Source organism: Populus euphratica, unplaced genomic scaffold (genome assembly GCF_000495115.2).
Source record: "Populus euphratica unplaced genomic scaffold, PopEup_1.0 scaffold182.1, whole genome shotgun sequence".
Classification (NCBI taxonomy): Eukaryota; Viridiplantae; Streptophyta; class Magnoliopsida; order Malpighiales; family Salicaceae; genus Populus; species Populus euphratica.
This window is the reverse complement of record NW_011500063.1, coordinates 203,993-224,977: the sequence shown is the minus strand read 5'-3', so window position 1 is coordinate 224,977 and position 20,985 is coordinate 203,993. Positions and strand designations below refer to the sequence as shown.

General features: G+C 31.1%; 2 protein-coding genes across 5 annotated transcripts; one reads left to right on the top strand and one right to left on the bottom strand.

Annotated features, from left to right (window-relative positions):
• Nucleotides 1-6,383: 6,383 nt before the first annotated feature.
• LOC105108106 (uncharacterized) lies at nt 6,384-11,482 on the bottom strand. 4 transcript variants are annotated; one of them, XM_011002278.1, is made up of 9 exons: nt 11,387-11,482; nt 9,820-10,421; nt 8,823-8,890; nt 8,536-8,737; nt 8,206-8,303; nt 8,045-8,114; nt 7,854-7,925; nt 7,545-7,658; nt 6,384-6,829 (listed from the first exon to the last, which is right to left on the bottom strand). In XM_011002278.1, exons 2-9 carry the CDS (start codon nt 10,219-10,221, stop codon nt 6,767-6,769), a joined length of 1,089 nt encoding a protein of 362 aa, XP_011000580.1. In that variant the 5' UTR covers nt 10,222-10,421; nt 11,387-11,482; the 3' UTR covers nt 6,384-6,766. The 4 variants fall into 4 exon arrangements, with proteins under 4 accessions (XP_011000580.1, XP_011000579.1, XP_011000578.1 ...); XM_011002277.1 differs by having other exon boundaries at nt 11,326-11,479; XM_011002276.1 differs by lacking the exon at nt 11,387-11,482 and adding an exon at nt 11,072-11,276.
• Nucleotides 11,483-17,402: 5,920 nt separating this feature from the next.
• Nucleotides 17,403-19,636, top strand: LOC105108105 (NADPH:quinone oxidoreductase-like). The gene is made up of 3 exons (XM_011002273.1): nt 17,403-17,621; nt 17,732-17,923; nt 19,086-19,636. Exons 1-3 carry the CDS (start codon nt 17,528-17,530, stop codon nt 19,388-19,390), a joined length of 591 nt encoding a protein of 196 aa, XP_011000575.1. The 5' UTR covers nt 17,403-17,527; the 3' UTR covers nt 19,391-19,636.
• The last annotated feature ends 1,349 nt before the right edge of the window (nt 19,637-20,985 follow it).

The following is a 20,985-nucleotide window of genomic DNA, read 5'->3' as shown; positions in this document are numbered from 1 at the left end:
TTTAGTCTGAAAACACAACACTTCCAGGATCAGTCACATGCAATTTCACTATAAAAAATTGATTGATGGACATTACAGCATTATGAACAAGAGATTTGCCAAGTGCACTTTTTATTTTTTTTAGTTTTTAGTATCTTCGTACCATTTTTACCTCTATTGAATCATTAATGCTTTGTTTTATCATGAATACAGATTCTTGTGCGTGGTGCTTGGACATTTTCTAGGGTTTGTCGGTTCTTTAGATAATTGCAGTCCTTACCCTAACTTTCCACTAGTGGAAAGTAGAGTTGGGGTAAGATAAAGCAGGTCATCCAAAAACATCTCTTAATCAAATCAAGATAGGTTGGGTATTATATTTTTGTTATAAAAAACAATATTATTTTAATATAAAAAAATTAAAAATCTAAATCTTGAACTGATATTTTTATAACTTTGTTGAATATAAAAAAAAATTTTGGGTTAGTCTAGAAATGACGGTGGATAATATAAAAGAGCATCACTTTTATTTTTTTAATTTTTTTGTGCTGTCTAGTATAAATGGAAACAAATGGTGGAATTAGTTGTGGTGGTATGCGTAAGCTGGTTCGGACACCCACATTAATCTAAAAAAAATGATTATCAAGCAATTTAGCATTTAATCTCGTGCTATTTCATTTCAGGTTAATTTTTTTGTGCTGTCTAGTATAAATGAAAACAAATGATAGAATTAGTCGTGATGCGCGTAAACTGGTCCGAACATTCACGTTAATCTAAAAAAATTGGTTATGAGGCAATTTAGCATTCAATCTCATGCTATTTCATTTCAGATGACTATTTATCAATCAGAAGTGAGATCTAAATTATATTTTAATTAATAAATAATCAACAAAATGCAAAATGTTGCCGAAGACTGTCCAGTCTTGATTGTTCAAAAATGATGCACGCATGTAAATCTTGCACGAACCTCCATTTCAAGCAGGAACGCTCGGAAATGATCAGCAGTTGCATCAGCCACAATCATCCACAGAATTTCTAAAACAAAACAAGGGCATGGGCAGATTCTCCTTTGAGCATGGCGTGATGTTCGTTTATGGGAAGTTCTTGTTTCTTTCTTCCCGTTGAAAGTAGAATTTCTTGCTTGCTGGACGGGAAATTAAACTGTGCCCCCTCTACAAGTTCAGTCGCTCTCAGCTCTGTTACAGTCAAGCCATTAGCTGGTTTTCTGTCCAGTGGAAATTGGCATGAATCTCATGCATGATAGGTTCAATTGCATGTGACTGCTTCAGAGTGGAACAATCAGAATACTTCTTTGTGCTCTTCAAAATTGGATCATTGTATTTCTATCGATCAAATAGATTTTGTGAATCTAATCTTTTTGTAATTATTTAACGGTGGGAGCCCTGAGGAGATGGACCCAACAACTCCATTATGACTTAGAAAAGAGTGCTATAATGTTGCTAAAATTTGGTTAATGATGCCATCATTTAAAATTAATTCAAAATAATAATAATATAAGTTGGATTTTTTTATTTGATAAAATTAATCTAATTAATTTAGTTAAGTTTTTGGTTAGTTGATGAAACTCAATCCAAATTTAACTGACTTAATTCTAATAAATTTTTCAAAAATAATATTTTTTAATAAAATTAATTAATTCGAGTTGATATAATAACTCATATTCTTTTTCAAATTATTTCTTCATTCAGCTATTATAACTATATTGAAAAATAAAATCTTAATTAAATTGTTTTGTTAAAACTTTGACAGATATTTCACCCACCAATTTGGAGCTTAGTACCACAACATGCAATTTGAAGAAATTCCACGTCCTAGCAAGTGAGGTTCTGGCCTAGCAGTGGGAGAGGCTTGTCCCCTTTTTCCGTACCTAGGTTCAAACCTCACCATGTACGCCTGTTACCCCCGCGGTGCCTTACCTGCTCACTGGGCTTGCAGGATGTTCAGTGGGCCGTTGGGATTAGTCGTGGTGCGCGTAAGCTGGCCCGGACACCCCACGTAAATCAAAAAAAAAAAAAATTTCACATCCTAAAATTATAACAAAAAAACGATGAAAGAAGCCATTAAAGCTTTATTAACGAGAAAGAAGCCAGTCCTTAGAGACATGCCAAGAATTATAGTTGTGCCTCTCCCGTCCTGAGAAAAACTGGAAACAAAGAAGCTGGTGCCAGAGAAAGCGATGTCTGTTTCCTTGAATCCAAACAAGGCACATCATTAAACTCGAATGGTATGATCCAGCTAGCTAGGGGCTAATTAAAATGTATAAATAAATACCTTTATTTTGATTCACACTGTTGAATTCTTTCCGTTCAGTTGATTCCAGCCATTTGAACTATATAATATAGTGTTTTGATGAACTCCGTTTCTATTATATTATGTTTGATTTAGCTGTTAAATCTCCATATTTTATTTAAATGGGATATTAATTGATTTATCTACTATAATCACTTTAAAAAGCAACACAGCTTTGTATCATGGAATAATTAAAGTGGGATCGAGAGTGACAGTGATGCTAGGACAACACGTGAATGTTGAATAATATCTGTTCTCGTGAAGAAATTTACTGCCTCTTGACTGGCGCCCCCACTTTCTTCATGATTAATCCCTCACCACTATGAGTCTTACCGACAGCTTCTTGATCCTCAGTTGTCCAGTTGGAAACGCACGAGTTTACAGCCACTAATCAATGCAATGAATCCTTTAAGTACTCAAAAAATTAAACTCGATCTGATTAACGGGTTAATCTAAAAGAATTATGATTTAGAGCCGGATTTAGACCGGATTTTAAGAGTAATCAAGAAACTTAGTAGAAAATTCTGTGGGTCCAAGGTAATATATTTTAGGCAAAAAAGTAAAACACCATCGCTGGCATGTCGACTCCATGTTATGATTGTAAGTGAATGAATTCATCATTGAGAAAATCTTACAAATTCAAGCCATTTTAAACTATCGGAATGGATTAATTAAGAGGCAGATCTTGAACTTAAAAGATTTATAAAAATGACTAATTGTTCACCCCGTGATCTCACTTTCTGTAATCAAAGTCGTCGCTGACTGTTTTGGAGATGGCTCTACAAAAATAAAGTGCATTTTACCTCCTGGAACTCGCTAGCCAAATCATTGCTGCCATAATCCAAGCCTATGTAGTTATCGAACTGAATTTTCCGGCAAAATATTTGTTTGCGAGTATGTAACTTTGACTATAATTAATTATGGTTTTTTCAAAAACAATTCTCGATGGTAATCCTATCAAGTTTGAATTAGGTTTAACCAGCTCGATATGGCTGGATCAACTAGTTCTTGTTGGCTGGTGTCGGATTTTGAACGAGTCAAACTATGATCAGGCATGGCTGATTTAACTATCAATCGGTGAAGTTCCAAGAACATGGGGAAAAGAGACAGGTGAATCTGTACATTGCACTAACCTAACATCTTACTTTAAGGAAGCGAAAATCTACAGCCGAAGTAAGAAAGGAAGGGAGAAAAGGACCGTAAAGGGAATGGAAGTCGGGAGGGGAGAGCCTGTGTGCGCTCGTGAATGATGCAAAAAAAGCCAACTCTTGCAGGAAACTTTCTGCAGGCTTGTTTGTTTTTCACTCTTTGTCCCATTATTCATTGCCTTCTTTATTTTTTGTTGGATGCTAAAATAAATAATTAAGATACTCATGCTGCTGCGGTGGAGTTGTAGTGTCACATGAGCTGATGACATATGGGTGGTGGTGGTGGTTTCGGGTTTTCTCTTCTTTGGCCGACACAAGCTCACACGCTTTCATGTGCTGTGTTCATGCATTTGCTACGTCATCATGGGCTTCTTCAGTATGTTGGCAAGGAAGGAAATTAATGTAATTCTAGGATTTGATTTTCATTGATCTTGTTTTTGAAAAAAACATTAAGAAAGGAAAAGAGGAACATATTGGTGTTTTTCTCCTGTATAGTAACTTTTCAAACATCATGCTCGTTTGTGGCCATTCCAGATTCACAAATGAAATTCTTGCACACGGATTAATTTTGTTTAGAAAAATGGCGTTTCGTTAAAAGAAAAAAAAAATGGTATTTAATTAAAAAAATTATTTGAATTGTGGGGGTCAATCTCGTATAATGTTTAGATCAATGTTTAGGTCAAAGGTTAAATCCATTAATTTTAATTGGCTTAAATTAATAAAAACAATTAAAACAATAATATTTAAAAAACTATTTAAAAAAATAATTGATTTTAATGTTGAGAAAATCACTAATTAAGTTGAAAGGTCAACTAGACTAAACCAGGTTAATTATAATTTAATTTTTTTTAGATCTAACTCAAACTAAGGACAAGTTAGATAGATGCTAAATCAACCTGTCTGAATAAGTTAAATTTAATTTATTTACTAAACTAAATATACATTTTAAAAGTATGTTTATTATTAGAAGGTCTTGACTAAGAAGATATTGAAAAATATAATAATAATTGTTTTTTAAAATATTTTTGATTTGGATAATAATAATTGTTTTTTAAAGTATTTTTGATTTGGAAATATATATTAAAATAATATATATTTTTTATTTTTAAAAAAATATTTGTAACATCAACACATTAAAATGATCTTAAATATAAAAAAAATTAAAAAAATATCATTTTAAAATGTAGTTCCAACTAATTATTGCATGGGAAATTATCGTTAGTAATACTAAGATTGGGGTTGGATTTGGAATAAGACTAGGACAAGAACTAAAATAAGCTTTCGGGGGAGTTTGACACCTCAGAGGTTTTTAAAAAATTTAATTTTAGTTTTTAATTTTTAAATTTTTTCGTATGCATATAATCCTTAAAAAAAAATATTTGCATTCTAATCTTATAATTTTTTTATGTTAACACTCCTAATTAAATTTTTATAATTATACCCTTGGCTAGATCACTACTAAAATAAGAACGATCCTATAGCTTTCATAAAATTTATGAATTAATTTTTTTTATTTCTCAAAATAATTCCATTTTAGATTATGAATGTCCCATGAAAGAGATCCTACAATCCAATTCGTGGTGGATAATTTCTTTGTGATGCTTTGTAGATTAATGTTATGGGCAAAGAATAATAATATAAATAAATAAATAAATAATCTTATAAGGCAGCCTCTTTTGGTCATACACACACACACACACACACAACCGTGTTGACTGAAAGTAATGAGCTACGAGGCCCACCAATCCACTAACTCGAATATCGAAAGGGACCACAACCTATATGTCTAAATGGAACTTTCTCATGGTTCAGTGTACTGAGCTTTCGTGGGCTGTGTTTGTCAAGTATGGGCCTGATCTAGGGCTCATTAATCAAAATGCACTTAAGTAGTGGAGCCCACACGGAATGATTTAGGGTCTCCCTCTCATTTGCTTCTCATAAATTTGAGCGTGTTTGTCTAGGCTTTCTGCTTTTATTTTAGTGACGAGGTCCACCATTAAAAATAAAAAATGCAGCAGCAAAAGCATTACGTCTTGTGTTGTGGAATGTTAGACCACACAGAGCAAACGCAAAAGCAAGAGCATGCAAAATGATGGTCAATAGAGTTTAAATCCACAGTCAAGTGCTCCCCTCTTTAAAAAACCGTTTGTATCCGTATTACGTAAATTTATTTTTTTATTTTAATTTAATATTTTTAGTATTTTTAAATTATTTTAATATATCAGTATTAAAAATAAATTTTAAAAAATAAAAAATATATTATTTTGATATAATTTCAAACAAAAAATATTTTAAAAAATATCAATCATTATAATATTAAACCCTTTTAAGGACAATACATTTTGATTCCTAGTTATTTTTGTAAAAAAATATTTTAAAAAATATCAATCATTATAATATTAAACCCTTTTAAGGACAATACATTTTGATTCCTAGGCCACCACGAGTAAAAACAACCCCAAGGATTTTATTATTTTTTGATATAAAAAAAAATTCTTGAAAAACAAGAAATCTCTCCTTTTGTTTTCTTAATTTGTAATTATTAAATTAAATTTGATCATCTGATTTTATATAAAAACCCAATCATCCAAATTCTAGTTTGGATTAGATTTTTTTATTGAATCAAATAATTTAATGATCAAGATATTTAGATAGATCATGTTTAACTCGACTTGAGTCAAGTCGAGACAAACGATAACCATGAGAAACGAGAATACATTCATTCTCTACCACAATCTCTGTTACCAAAGAAATATGGGACCATTTCCGTTCATATTTTAGTATTTATACACATGGAAATCATAGATACTAACACCAGAATGACAATGGTAAAGAATCGTTGGTACTCTGCTAGCTATATCGATAGCTTTTCCCTCGTCTGAAGACACCATTGAACCAAAGTTTCAAAGAAAAATCAATTCTACCTGCACCTGAACACAATCACAGAAATAGCCCCAAGAGATATGACAGGAGATTAGCCATATACACAAAAATATTAAAGCCTTATTAATTAATATAGCTGTATTTGAATGGACAGCCAAATGCTGCAATCATATCTGCCTCTAGATCAATAAAGCAGTAAGGCTAACTTCATCTGATCTCACTCTCAATCTGATAATGTGTTGAAAATAGAAAAAAAAAGGTGTTGTGGTGGCCTAAATAATATGTATTCCTAACTAAATAACCTTTTTGATTTGTATAGTTCAATTCCTTAATTCGAAATAATTAACCTAAGGTTTCTGGACATCAATATTTCTAATGGCTGTGGATCGAGACTTCCCATCTGCACAAAAAGCATGTATGGTGCTCCTCAGCTTGATCGCGGCAGATGGCTATTCTGTGTCCCAATTTGGAATGTTTGCAGTAGCTTCATTGACCATCTTTACAAGGGTAACCTGCAAAAACAATAGGCAAAAAGCAGAAGAACACGTCAAAATGAAGAGACTGAGTAGGAGTTATTAGTAATCTGTGAGGGTGACGTGTATTTCTTTGTTATCTCTGGTGCATGAATCGGTATTCTTGCTGACAGATTACTTCTAATCAATTGAACTCCACAGCATCCATACGGGTAATAACAACATACATTCATGCTTCTATTTGCTGCAACAAGAATATGACTCAGACCCGTCAGAAGTCAGAACCAGCTGATAGTGACCATGACAGCCAATAGGCTAAAAAGAAAGCAGGACAGTGGAAACCAGTTCAATAGGCAGCACCAGCAGCAAGATGAACTAGTGGAGGGTCCAAAAAACTTCAAAGTAAAAAATGTCCAGCCAGAATCTTGCTCAAAAAAATTATTGATTTCCAGAAAACTTGATGGACATCAGTTCACATCCCACAGGACATGAAGTCGGGGCCTATCTCAGCTTTAAGTAAAGCAAGATAAGAGAACTTGAAAGCAAGAACAAAAAAGGACACAGCGTGTCAGCAATTTTTCGTTCTAATCCTTCTAAATTTTCATGAGGCTAATTAAGAATTCTCAATGTAAACATGAAACTGAATACAGAACCTGGGCACTTGCAACTTGGCATCCTGTGTTACAATCCAAACCCACCAGAGGAAATAGAGCTAAAACACTGCAAAAATATCACAATATTGCCTTAAACATACCACACTTTCCGGAACCCCTCGAGGGGGCAAGGCTAGATTTCTTGGCATAGGTCCACCTAGATATGATCTTTTGTCAAACCGCCACTCTCCAATTTTTCCATATGTTAGCTCACCCTGAAGATTAAGCAGTGACCCCAGATAACTAAAAGGCTGATAAGAAAATACTGATAATGATGATGAAGAGGGTGAAAAAGATTAAAATGAAAGATGGTGGGATTCAAAAATTTAAATGGAATACCAAGAATTTGCAGGCAAAAGGTCATAATTCGAATTAATATTATTCTTAAATATGATGTTATTTAGTTTTACCTTCAAATTGTAGTCACATCCATAAGTATAATGAATGATAAAATTCTTCCCTGTTGCCAAATCCCATGGAGGCTGCAGGATGAACATTTCAGAGCCTTACAAAATTAAACTTCGCATCTAAAATCCAACTGAAGCAACTAGAACTGGAAACCTACTTCAGCACAAAGAGCTACAGAAAGTCAAGATCGAACCTGCACCATAAAGTCTTTCCGAAGAATGTGCTGCACATCATGTAAAGCTGATGCCACAGCATATGCATACCTTAGTCCAGCAACCGAAACCGGGAGAGTGAAAAACTAGTTTTGGTTGAGAGTTAATACAAAGCACATAATGACTTGTACTGTGAACTTACATTTCTAGTACCCATCCAAAAGCTTTATCAGTCTCCTGGTCTTTTTTCATTTTCAAGGAGATATTCATCCACGTAGGAGCAATCTTTTCCAGCAATTCCTGAAGATCATAAAGTTATGATAATCTCTCATGTTTCATCCAACAAAGAATATACCACTACCACAATATGTAGAGAGTTGGGACAACGAGTTCTACAAATTCACTTTCAACGTGTGCAAGAATTGTAATATTGTTAACTTCTAAACAGAAAAATGGAATACAGCACAAGCATTGCACAGTAGATTTCAGGCAAGTTTGATACTAAGAGACATGGTATCTCGAGAGTTAACACCTTCTTGATAATTACAGGAGAGTTGCCAATTGGATCAACGTTTGTCACAGGACCCTTCTCCTCCGGATAATACTTCCGTATGATGTTTTCGTGATCAGCAGGTTTGATATAGAAAAAAGGAAAAGCAGCTGGCAACCCTCCGCGTGCCAAATTTGGAAGGGGATTTATAAATACGTGATCAGGCTCTGCCATTAAAACATATCTGCACAGATTGAATTTCACCGCCATTAGGATATCATGCAGGTAAATGCATGTCTAGTAAAAATCATGAAAACTTAAAAGCTCACTCTTCCTCGATAGAAGCCTTTTCCAGCCACTGCACGAAGGCCCAGGGTCTATTTAGGACAACGTAACCCTGGTTTACAGAATGGAAAGCTATGTCACAACTACTGAAAATATAGATTTGTGTAAAAAGTGAAGAGTATCAAAATCAACAAAAAAAAATGAAAAGGTCAAATCAAAAGATAGCACTCGCAAGAGAAGTAAGATGCAGAATGGTTCGATTCAAGATAAATACGTTATAAACAAACAGATGATTTAATTTGACATCTCAACCTTTGACTTCCGACACCGAGTCAGTGAGCTTCATATAGATCGAAATCAAGTCGTCGGATAAGATGAGCGAGGTAGTAAATTCATGTGTAAGTTAATAACTGGTTGTTTCACTGCTAGAAATTATTCATAAAGAGAGCAGCCATGGGGACATTCATAAGACGTGCTGAATGAGATATGATTCATTGACAGGATTTGACGAAAAAAAGTTCTCTGTGCTCGATCTTCTTCTGCTCCCTAACCATTGTGCAAGTTCTGAATAACAAATGAATCATGTCTACAAGCAATTACACATGCTATGAACCATTAAAATTCCTTATGCCAAATACTTTGTTCATATCCTGCCTTCCATTAAATAGTGAACTCGTTGCTGTGCCAATGATCTGAATCAGTTCCAACAGGACAACTTGCACTTTACTTGAACATGCAGGCTAAATAACTCTCACTAAGAAAAAAAAAAAACACGCATTCAACTAAGCTCCCTTACATTCCTTTCCAAAAAACCAAATAATATATGTGTAGGTGTATTGTAGAGCTCCAGAATTTATAATCATCAACGTGTCCCTAAGGATATCTAACCTCATATTCTGAATTTGTACATGAGAATACCGCATGGCTAAGATGTTAGGTTCTCAAGAACAAGATGAGATACGATAGAAGAAGCCAGAAGTAACTAACAACAAAAGATGCTGGCTCTATCCACAATGAAAAAGAAGAATGCTGGAAACTCACCTGATCAAGACCAGCTGGAAGAGGATCAACCACAGTTGTGGGGATCTCATCCATCAAGTTGTCAGGTTTTCCAGAGTGTAAAATCCGTGTAAAGCCTCCCATCTCCGACCCGGGCAGGTCTTTCTTCTTCTTATACCAGTAGTACATAATGCGACACTGCCATTTGCTGTAAGGAGCATCAGTTGCTGTTAGGGCAACATGGAAGGGCATTTTGACATTCTTTGCTTTCTTCACGTCTTCAGGCATTTCAGTAACTGGATCCAAAAGCATCTGACCATCCGAATCGTCATGTGCCCATTTCCCAACAGATCTATAATGCATTATCATGGCAACCAAATTATATGTGGCAAAGAAAAAGCCAATAGTCAGTAGAATCAGAACTGACAGCGAAGCCCGTCCCATCGTCTTTCTCCCAGTTATCAATAACGAATCAAACCAAAATCCCAGATTCTCCGAAGCAGTAATGTATCAAGTGTCCAAGTCTAAACACCTACCCTTTTCATTTTACCACAGGATTTATATTTTGAAACTAAATTACACAACACAACTTTACATTCCCTCTTAGGAGAAAATCTAAACAAATTCAATCTCTAGCAGTTAACCTGCACAAGAATTAGCACAGAATATCAGTTTAAATTATGACCAAGTTAAGGATGCGACTTACAGGGATTGCAGCTAATCACCAACACATTTGAATTACTTATTGCATATATCAGATCAAATATGTTCACCACTGAAATCTTACTGCAACCAGCAAGTTTACAACCTAATGTGGCTTCAAATTCAGAGCAAAATTACAATCAAATACAATTGATCAAAGAAAATTCCGTAAAAGATTAAGAAATTTCTAAGTTGAGATATTGGGACCGAAACAAAAAAGAGCAGATGATCTCATCGAATTCATTCCATAAACATATCAAAATCCTCCAGGGCAACACTTGAACGCAAATTAACTCTGTTTTCCACCAGAAAGCAACCTTCCAACAACAATATTTAGAAAAAACCTACAAAAACGTAACTCTCGACAGCAACGTCGATGATCACAGAGAGCTAAAATCAACCTAGTCATGCTAAATCAAGCCAAAAGATTCAAAGCAGGCCAGAGACACACAAAATCAACCAAACCACGCACAATAATAATTCCTTTGAAAGAAAATGATTAAAGGGTCGTCCAATTCGTAGCCAAGACGAACAAAAATCATCAAAATTAAATCCAGGTAAACAAATTCTGAACTGGGGATTTGAATTGCACCTCAAGAAGCCAAATGGGCACCAAAAAACAAAGAAAAAACAGAAGAACACATCACAGACAATGAAAAAAAAGAAAGCAGAAACATGGTTTATTAAAGCAAGATAAGTACGTTAAAGAAACGATAAAGAAGCAAATAAATATAAAGAGCCCAAGAAGGTATCTTGTAGCTGAATAAAGCGTAAAGCAGAGATACTTGCTAAACAATCATTATTATAATTCTCATGAAAAGACAAACAATCTATCTGACAACTCACGAATGGATCGTGATGTAATGTCCACGGACAATGATAAAGAGACAGACAGAGAGTAACGTACGATCTAGCTAGATTTAACAGAGAGATTCGTTGCTAATGTGAGAGACGTGTGGTTTCTTGTTTTCAGTATCTGTTGTGTCTTTTTCTAGCAGTGAAATAGCAGCAGCTGCTGCTGCTTTTATACACAAATGGCAGCAAAAAAATTAATTAATTAATTATATATGCACACACAAAAAAAAAAAAAAAAATGGCAGCAAAAAAATTAATTAATTAATTAATTATGCACACACAAAAAAAAAAAATTGGATTGATAACTAATGTCATTCAGAGTCAGCTGATAATGCGGTCTTAAATATTTTTTAAAAAATATTTTTTATAGAAAAATATATAAAAATAATTTTTAAAAGTTTTTTTTAACTTGAATCTAATAAATATTAATTTAATATTTTTTCAGGATGAAAAATAAATTAAAAAATATTTTAAAAAGCAGATTTAACACTCCATTAATGCACTATCTATTCTTAGAAACATTAAAAGAAAATCATTAATTGGAGTTGGTAAATTCATTATATATGTAAATTAGAAAATTCAATATTTTCTTGAAATATATATATATATATATAATAAATTTTCTTGGATACTAATTTCAATAGTTGGACCTTGAAATAAAGAAGTGTCTCCTTAATTACTAAACCAATCTCATAAAGTTAATATCATAAAAAAATAAAATAAGATTAAACCAATATCATGAATAACTTAATTAAAATCCAAATGTTAGAGGATAAAGGTACTAGTACCAGTTTCATTTGGTTAACGATTTACAATAAAATAAATAAATAAATAATATATATATATATATATATTATTAAAAAAAAATGTTTGGAGAAAAATTAACGAGCTTATTAATGCAATATAAATTATTCACAGTTCCATTATGTTGGAGGCTTCGCCTGATTTTTGGGTGTCTTTATTTTCTAACTCATCGTTAATAATTTAAATTCAAGGAAAGGATATAATTTCTTGTAAATAAATCTGTTATACACAGAGACTACTTGTTTAAATTTTGATTATAAAAATTTAGTTTTATTTTACTAAAGCTGAAATATAATTTATAGTCAAAAAGTAAAAAAAAAAATCATAACTCAAAGAACAAAAATAATTTTATTTGGAAATCTTTTTTGAAAAATCTTATCATTAAATGGGCAGTTTCTATTGGTTAATCCTTAAGATTCAATAATATATATTTAAGAATGCAATTATGATTGTTTTTTAAAGTGTTTTTTATTTATAAATATATTAAAATAATATTTTTTTTATTTTTAAAAAATTATTTTTGATATCAGCATATCAAAATGATCTAAAAATACCTAAAAAATAATAATTTAAAGAAAAAAAATTAATTTTTTTTAAAATATTTTTAAAACATGAAAACAAATAGAATGTCCTTAATAGAGACAATCATGCTTTGTTTTTTATATTGAAAAAAACTCATATAATTTGTGCTAAAAAAAACATATTCATATTTACCCACCTAGACACAGCTATTCAAATTTATTAATTATTTATTATAATTATTTACAAATGAAATGAAAATTCCCAATGGATACTCAATTCAAATTCTAAACTATTCTCAATTTCTGAGAATGACAATATAAACTGCATCATTATTTATTATGTTGATTAATGAATCCAAATAACGGATATAGATTTATTCACAAACATGTTTACACAACTATTAAATATATTTAAATAATAATTTATTTCATTTGAAAAAATCATGTACTTCAATAAAGTAAAAATTATCTATGCGAATTAAATTTAAATTTTAAATTCTTCTAATTCTCGAAGCAACAGCATAAACTATATCTCTTGATTTTGTTATGTTTAATAGAAGGGTTCAATTGAGAATTAACAATATAATAAATACCATATAATTCAAACCTATATCATCGTAAATTCTTGAACAACTCGAAGAGCTTTAGTGTAAGTCAATACATATTTATCAAATTGAGATAAATTAATGATACAAATGACATGTAATTTAACAATTATATTACTATAATTTTTTAAAATAATTTAAGAGGTTTTTTTCTGGTACAGCGAAATAGAAATAACAATAGCCCGTTAACTTTAAAGTTTTAGAAAATAATTTATATAAACTGACTCAAACATTTATAATAATAATAATAAATAAATAAATAAATAATCCATGGAAAAACGTCACCGTTTCTGGAATGGAAAATCCCAGCTATTCAGCCCAGTAGGATCTCTTGTGACGTGTTTAGCCAAGCAGTAAACATATGCATTAGCTTCCCTAAACATATGCTAATTTAGGAGGATTTGTTTTATTTTATAACAAACATATGTCATGAGGGACCCATTTCACTTTATAGTTTTTACATGTGAAATAAAATGATTAATAATAAGTGAGTTATATTTTTTAGTTGATATATATTAAGAAAATTAAGAGAAAAAATTCTTAATTTCATGATTGGTTTTTACCTGTTTTTCTAGGATAATATGTCTTTTTTATATATATTTAAAAAAAAAAGCAAACTCTGTAATAAACACATATACTCTTTAATTTGAAAAAGGTATTTACTCACCATTATTCTAAGTAATATAGAGATTCTTGTAGTTTTTTTATTGAATATTTTATTAACAGAGAAACGCATCGATCAAGTTAAACAATTATCCTTATATTTATGATAATTTTTTAAAATAAATTATGTGATATATCATCTCACTTTGTATAAATTTTAGTTAAAAAGTACAGATATCTTTATGAAATTGCTTACATGGTTGTTTGTTTTTTTATTATGGTCAGGATATTTCGATTTTATATCCCATCATGTTATAATCAAACTATATTAACTAAACTAATATATTTATAACTAAACTAATATATTTATAAGAAACTATATTAACTAAACTAATATATTTATAAGAGATTAATAAACCCATCTTAGCCTGATGAATTGATCTCAAAAATTCACAATTTTGAAATAATTTTTTAAAAGTTTTTTTATTTAAAAATATATTTAAATAATTTTTTTTAATATCAATATATCAAAATAATTAAAAATACTAAAAGATAATTCTAAAAAAATCAGAATTTTAGCAAACAATGTTAAAAACACAATGCTAAACATGTTCTTATACTGAGTTTTCGAGATGAATATAAACTAGAAGACAAAACAAAAAAAAAACATCGATGTAGTAAAATTCAGTTGAGCAATGGAGTTCAGTGGCCTTGTCATAAGTATTTATGTCCTTGTCGGATGCTAGAAACTAGGGTGACTTCTTGTCTAGGGAATTCCCGAAGTGTTGGGCCGCGTTATATTTTCATATGCAACACTATAGATCTTATTTTGTGAAGATTTTGCCCGTTACTTGGGCCCGGCCCGGCCGGCCCATTTTTATATTCCTTCGTTGTAGTAAAAACCATTATCCAATCCCTGGTTTTTTGCAAAATAACTATTTAGTCCTTCAAGTTTGAAAGAAACTATACTGAGCTTATGAGATTTTACATAGGTTCTAAAAATACCCTTATTTTCAGGTCAACTTTTTCGATCTCAACTACTACAACAAAACTTAACCGCTCGTAAAAAAACCCCCACCAAAATCCAACTAGAACAGGTATAATATTTATTACATAAACCCTTTAATCCACAACACTGAAAGAAATGTATATTGTTTTATTATTTATATGAATAACAAAACATCTTAATATATATTTTAATTAATTTATTGTAATTTTGTGTTGTGTCTTATTTGATTGGAGCGATGGTGGTGCAAGTTGCGGGTTCATGTGTTGGAAACGCACTTATTTTGTGAATTGTTATAGATTAATGATTATTTTTTATTTTTTTCAAGAAAAATAAAATAAGGGATGGTGCCTCCTTAATAATGAAAAAATAATGCTAAATAGGTGAGCTTCTTATGAGGGGCTAGGTATTGGGCCTGGCCCTTTGCTATCTGTTTTTTCCTTGTGTTTTTTATACTATGAAAAAAAATTATTGTATTTATTAATATGTTTTTTAAATATTATTATAAATTCTTAATTGAATCTTAATTTTTTTAATTAATATGTATTTGATATGAAAATACTAGGGATAATAATAAATTATTCATGAAAATTTGATTGAAATCAATGTTTTATTATTAAAATTGTTAAATGGATTTTGAACATTCACATTTATAATTTTTTTTAACTTTCAATCATGTAGAAGATATTACTTTGATATTTTTTATTCATTTATTTTAAAAATCATAAAATATTTTTTATAAAAAAAACAAAAACAATAATTACAGTTAAACATGTTAGTTTGGTTAAGATAAACGAGAAATACATTTAATTGAGAAAACTTATATTTATTAAAAAAAAAATCAAAACAACTGTATTTCAAGGGTTAACGACAACATTTAAGAATCTCTTGAGACCTATACATTTTTAATTTTTTTATGTTTAAAATAATTAAGGTTCCCAGGAGCATCGCTCGGACATGCATACTTAATCTCGACAAAAATTGGGAAACATGTTCTTGTCGAGATGAAGATGAAGTCTAGGCATTGGAAGAAGTAATAAACCCAACATTCATGGAAGTCGGTATGCCTATGGAGAGGCAAATGATGAAGGAAGTTGGGTGAGAAAGAGACTTGAAATTGAAAGGGAATTGAATTAAATAAATGGCAACTAACATGGTAGGGTTCTTTACAATTAAGATTATGTCAATGATTGTGAAGCCTCCTTTTAAAAAATATAAAAAAGGACTCTTTTTAATAGAATATTATATTTTTAAAATACAACTAGAGATTTTTTTTATTTCCTTAATGAGTTAGTGAGCTCCTGACCTCATGGCCTCCATCATGGAACTTGGCTTTGCACAGTTGATTTTCTCAATAATTAAAGCCAATTTTCCAGTTCATTTATAGCATAACTTCTTGTATAGTTTGGGATTAAGTATTTTTTTCAGAATTTGAGGGGTTTAGTGCAATTAAATAATTCAAAAATAATTTTTCAATGGCAGTATTGTTTTCTCTTTTATTTTGTTAGTCACGATTTATAAATCATCAAAAAAACTATAAAAATTACAAGTTTTTCTAGAAAAACTAATGTTGAAATAATAAAAATATAGAATTAGATTTAATCTAATAATTTCAACATCAACTTAACTAAAAATATTAACTCAGTTAAATTTGGATAAATCAATATTATTTTATAAAATAATAAAATAATATTATTGTTATGTGACTTGATAATCCAAGTTATTTTTATATTAAATATGAGATCCGACAAACATGTATTAATTTATTATGATTAAGTTCATTTTATAGATAGACCATATAAAAATTACAAAGAAAATAATTATTTTATTTTATATAATTTGACCTAAAGTTTAAATTAGGATGATCAAGAGAAAAAAAAAAAAAAGAACTTTCTTTGCTACCAAGCACCCTGCCCAATTCAATGAAAGACTATGTACACCATGACCAATATGGATCAACATTATTTAATTGATGGAAGATCTCATAATGTATGTATTTTAAATATTAGAATTTTAAATTCAACCTTTTATTTGTAAATTTCATCATAAAAATAATTTTAATTTTATCACCAATCAAGAATTTTATGGTGTTCAAAATATAAATACCAATATTTACTACACATGAGAGAGGAAGACAAAAAACTAATCAAAAGAGAAGAAAGTTTTTTAAAAATTAATTATATAAAAATATTCATACTCTTATATATCTATCTCTCCTATTAAGTTTGAGAAGTTTAAGTTTAAGCTCCATGAAATATTTTTTAAAATTATATTATTATTATTTATTTTTCAGATTTTTTTATTTAATACAACAAACCATGAAAAATAATTTAATAACTAATAAAAAAATTTGAAAAAAAAAATCCTAATGAGCATTCTTGCCAATGATCTTTATTTAATAAGTGGCATGCTTTGGGCTTTCCTAATGTAATTTTCTTGATGAAAAAGAACGTTTCCTAAAATCAAGGAGATATTAACCATGACTCAAACCACCAAGTACTTCCACATTGAGCTTTATGACCCCAGTTAAGTACCGCGTCCTATCACGGCATTTCATTGTCTCTTCCTCTCTTTCCACATAAACAAACGTTTATACAGCAGCCAAGAGGCCTTTAGAAGTCGAAAGAAACCAAAAGACAGAGGCTAAGAGAGAAATGGAAGCAGTGGCAGTGAAACCAGTGATCAAAGTGGCAGCTCTTTGTGGGTCTCTTCGTAAAGGTTCTTTCAACCGTGGCCTCCTTCGTTCTGGTAATCAAAACACCCCCATCTTTCTCTCTCTGCTTGTCTACCATTCTACGTAGACAAATTTGGATTCCTGGTTTGGTTTTTTAGGTGGGTTTTTGTTTTTGTTTATGCAGCAATCCAGTTAAGTAAAGAGTCAGTGAACGGCATGGAAATTGAGTACATAGATATTTCACCTCTGCCAATGCTTAATACTGATCTTGAAGTCAATGGTACTTTCCCACCTGTTGTTGAAGCTTTCCGTCAGAAGATTCTTCAAGCTGATAGTGTCCTCTTTGCCTCGCCTGAGTACAATTTTTCCGTCACCGGTATGGTATCCCTCTTTCTCCTCAGATTTGTTTATAGCTTTATCGAAAAAAGTAAGTGGGCCTTATTTAGTGTGCATAAAATAGTTTTATCACTGTTTGATTAATGATTATAATCTGGAAAAAAACTGAAAGTGGAGATTGAAGAATGCCAATCTGTCCTTCTTTGAAGAGGAATAACAGGTTGAGGTTGCTAGTGGGTACAGTGTCCTAAGGTATCAACTAGTTCTTGGTGCCGGTTATCTCCTTGTTTACTTGAGATAAATTATTACATGAGATTTGACCCTCCACCTAAAATTATAGGTTGAATCAACAGAATAATTGCAAATAATTAAACTTATTATATTTTATGTTCAATGTATTATTAATTATTAATTATTAATTATAGCTAATCACAAAATGATGTTGATAAATTTAGCGATTTGCAAAAATTTATTAGTTTGGTCTGTGATCTTAGCTTAGGGACCGAGTTTGTGCAGTAATTTCTTATTTATTGGTATTACATGAAGTTATTACCGCGGCTGAAGAACAGAGCGTGGTTGGTGATTTTGGCCATATTTGATCTGTATGTGACTTGTTTCCTGCAGTAGTATTGTAGGACCAAGGGAGCCACGCTAGCCAAGATTTACTAACCAGTTAATGAAGCCTTGATCAAGAATGGAACTTTCTTGAATTTACACCAGAAATATGTATTGACGCAGAAAAAAAAAATTGATCTCTGTGTTTGTTTTTCTCTCTTGGATCGTTCATCTTGTGGAGGCTAATATAGTTTTTGGGCTCTTGTAGAAAATTGTAATGTGTTTATATTGTAATCAAGAAATAATCACTTCGGAGCTAGCATGATGTTGCAGAAAATAATTTTTGGGCTCCTGAAACTTCCCTGCAGATTCTCGTAAAAAGAGTTAAATTACCATTTACATGGAAATGAACTCTTAAGAAACTATTAGGAGAATTTTCTTCATGAAACTCTCTTGACCATGCATTCATGGCAAATATTACCAAGATGTTTGAAATGCACCGTTGAATTAACACGAGTTTGTACGGTGAGCTAATTGAACCGGTAAAGTGCTTTATTTTTAGAACAGGAAACTTGAATTCAATGATTGAGTCTTACTCAACAGTTAGGATTTTCTATGAACTCTTACCTCTTGCTCCCCCTTGCTAGGACCTTTGAAGAATGCTATTGACTGGGCATCTAGACCACCAAACTGCTGGGCTGATAAAGCTGCTGCCATTGTAAGTGCCGGAGGAGGTTTTGGCGGTGGACGAGCACAATACCATCTTCGCCAAATTGGAGTTTATCTTGACCTTCATTTCATCAACAAACCTGAGTTTTACTTGAATGCATTTGCACCTCCTGCAAAATTTGATAGCGATGGCAACTTGATTGATCCGCCGTCCAAGGAGAGGCTAAAGGAAGTTCTTTTAAGTTTGCTTGCATTCACTTTGCGACTCAAAGGTCAGTGCTGAAATAATGTGCCATTAGAGCTTCGTCTTGTTGGTTTTTCACCTGTTTGGTCCTTTATTTTCCGTGTACTGTTGCATTTGGAACACAGGATTAATTTGTTTTCATTCCTATTTTTGGCCTTCAATCATGAGCCAATGCATCAAAACTCTTAGTTTCTCAGTGTTCTGTACAAGCTACTGTATTCATTTCTTTGGTCTACGAATGTTAAATAACCAAGTTTGGTCGAAATAATTTGAGGCCCTTGACTCTTATGGCTTGTCAAATTCAAATGTAGAAGAAGCTTTCACGAGTACGACACTAAACAGATAAGAAGAAAGAATTCTGGTGCTAAATCTGATAAGATGCTTAGGCAGATGTCCTCATCTCCGAGGACTTTTTTGGGGTTACCTGTGCAAGAGGCCACAGGCTATCAACGGACATTTCTAAAGGAGAAAGCTCATCCTTTTCACTTTGGGAAAATGGTAGTTGCTCTATGGCCCATCGTTTCTGTGAAGGTAGGAATTCTCTTGCAGATAATCGATTCACTGGACCCAGGACCACAAGACCACGCTCAAAGTAATATTGATTTCGCCTTTTAGCCTTTTAAAAATGTTTTTGAAAACAATTGACAGTTTTTAATTTTTATTCTGTGTTTTTAATTAATTATTTTAGTGTTTTTATATTATTTTTATGTTCTAATATAAAATATAAAATTTTAAAATAAAAAAATATTATCTTAATATATTTATATATAAAAAACACTTTAAAAAATAATTACTATCACAATATCAAATAAATTATTAAACAAGAAAAGTTTAAAAGGGGTACAGTCTTATTTATTTTTGTATTTCAAAAGTGTTTTTGAAAAAATATAATTTTTTTTATTTTTTTTAAATTAATATTTCTTTGGTATTTTTAAATTATTTTGATATGCTGATGTCAAAAATAAATTTTTTAAAAATAAAATAAAAATTATTTTAGTATATTTTTAAGTTAAAAATACTTTAAACAATAACCATAACCACCACTCTAATATAAATCACAAAGGAATTGAGGGATGATATCTGGGCGGGTAAGAGATTAAAACACTATTTTTTTATGGTGTAAAAATATTTTTTTAAAAAAAATATTTATTTTATTTTAAATTATTTATTTTTAATATTTTTAAATTATTTTAATATGCTGATATTAAAAAATAAAAAATATTATTTTAAAATATTTTTAAATAAAAATATTTTAAAAAACAATATTTTCTGAAATTCCCAGCAAGCTTTAAAGACAACAATTTTTTCTTTCCCCCCTTCATGCTCTTGAATTTTCTCCTTCGATGATTTTTTAACTAACCCTTAAAAATATTTAACCAAAAAATAAAGAAAGCAACAAAAAAATTAAGCAGCAAACGATGCTAGCTTGTTTTCTCTCCTCCCTCCTTTCCTCTGGAGAAGTCAATTGTTTTGGTTGCTGTTCATGGCATGCTAACAGGACACAATTATTTTATTGGAACTCATGGTAAATAATAATAATAATAAAAAAAAAAAACTGGGTTTTTTGACCTTTTCATCGTATGGAATAAAACAGGGAGGAAACAAAATTCTCTGTACCCCCCCCCCCCCCCCCC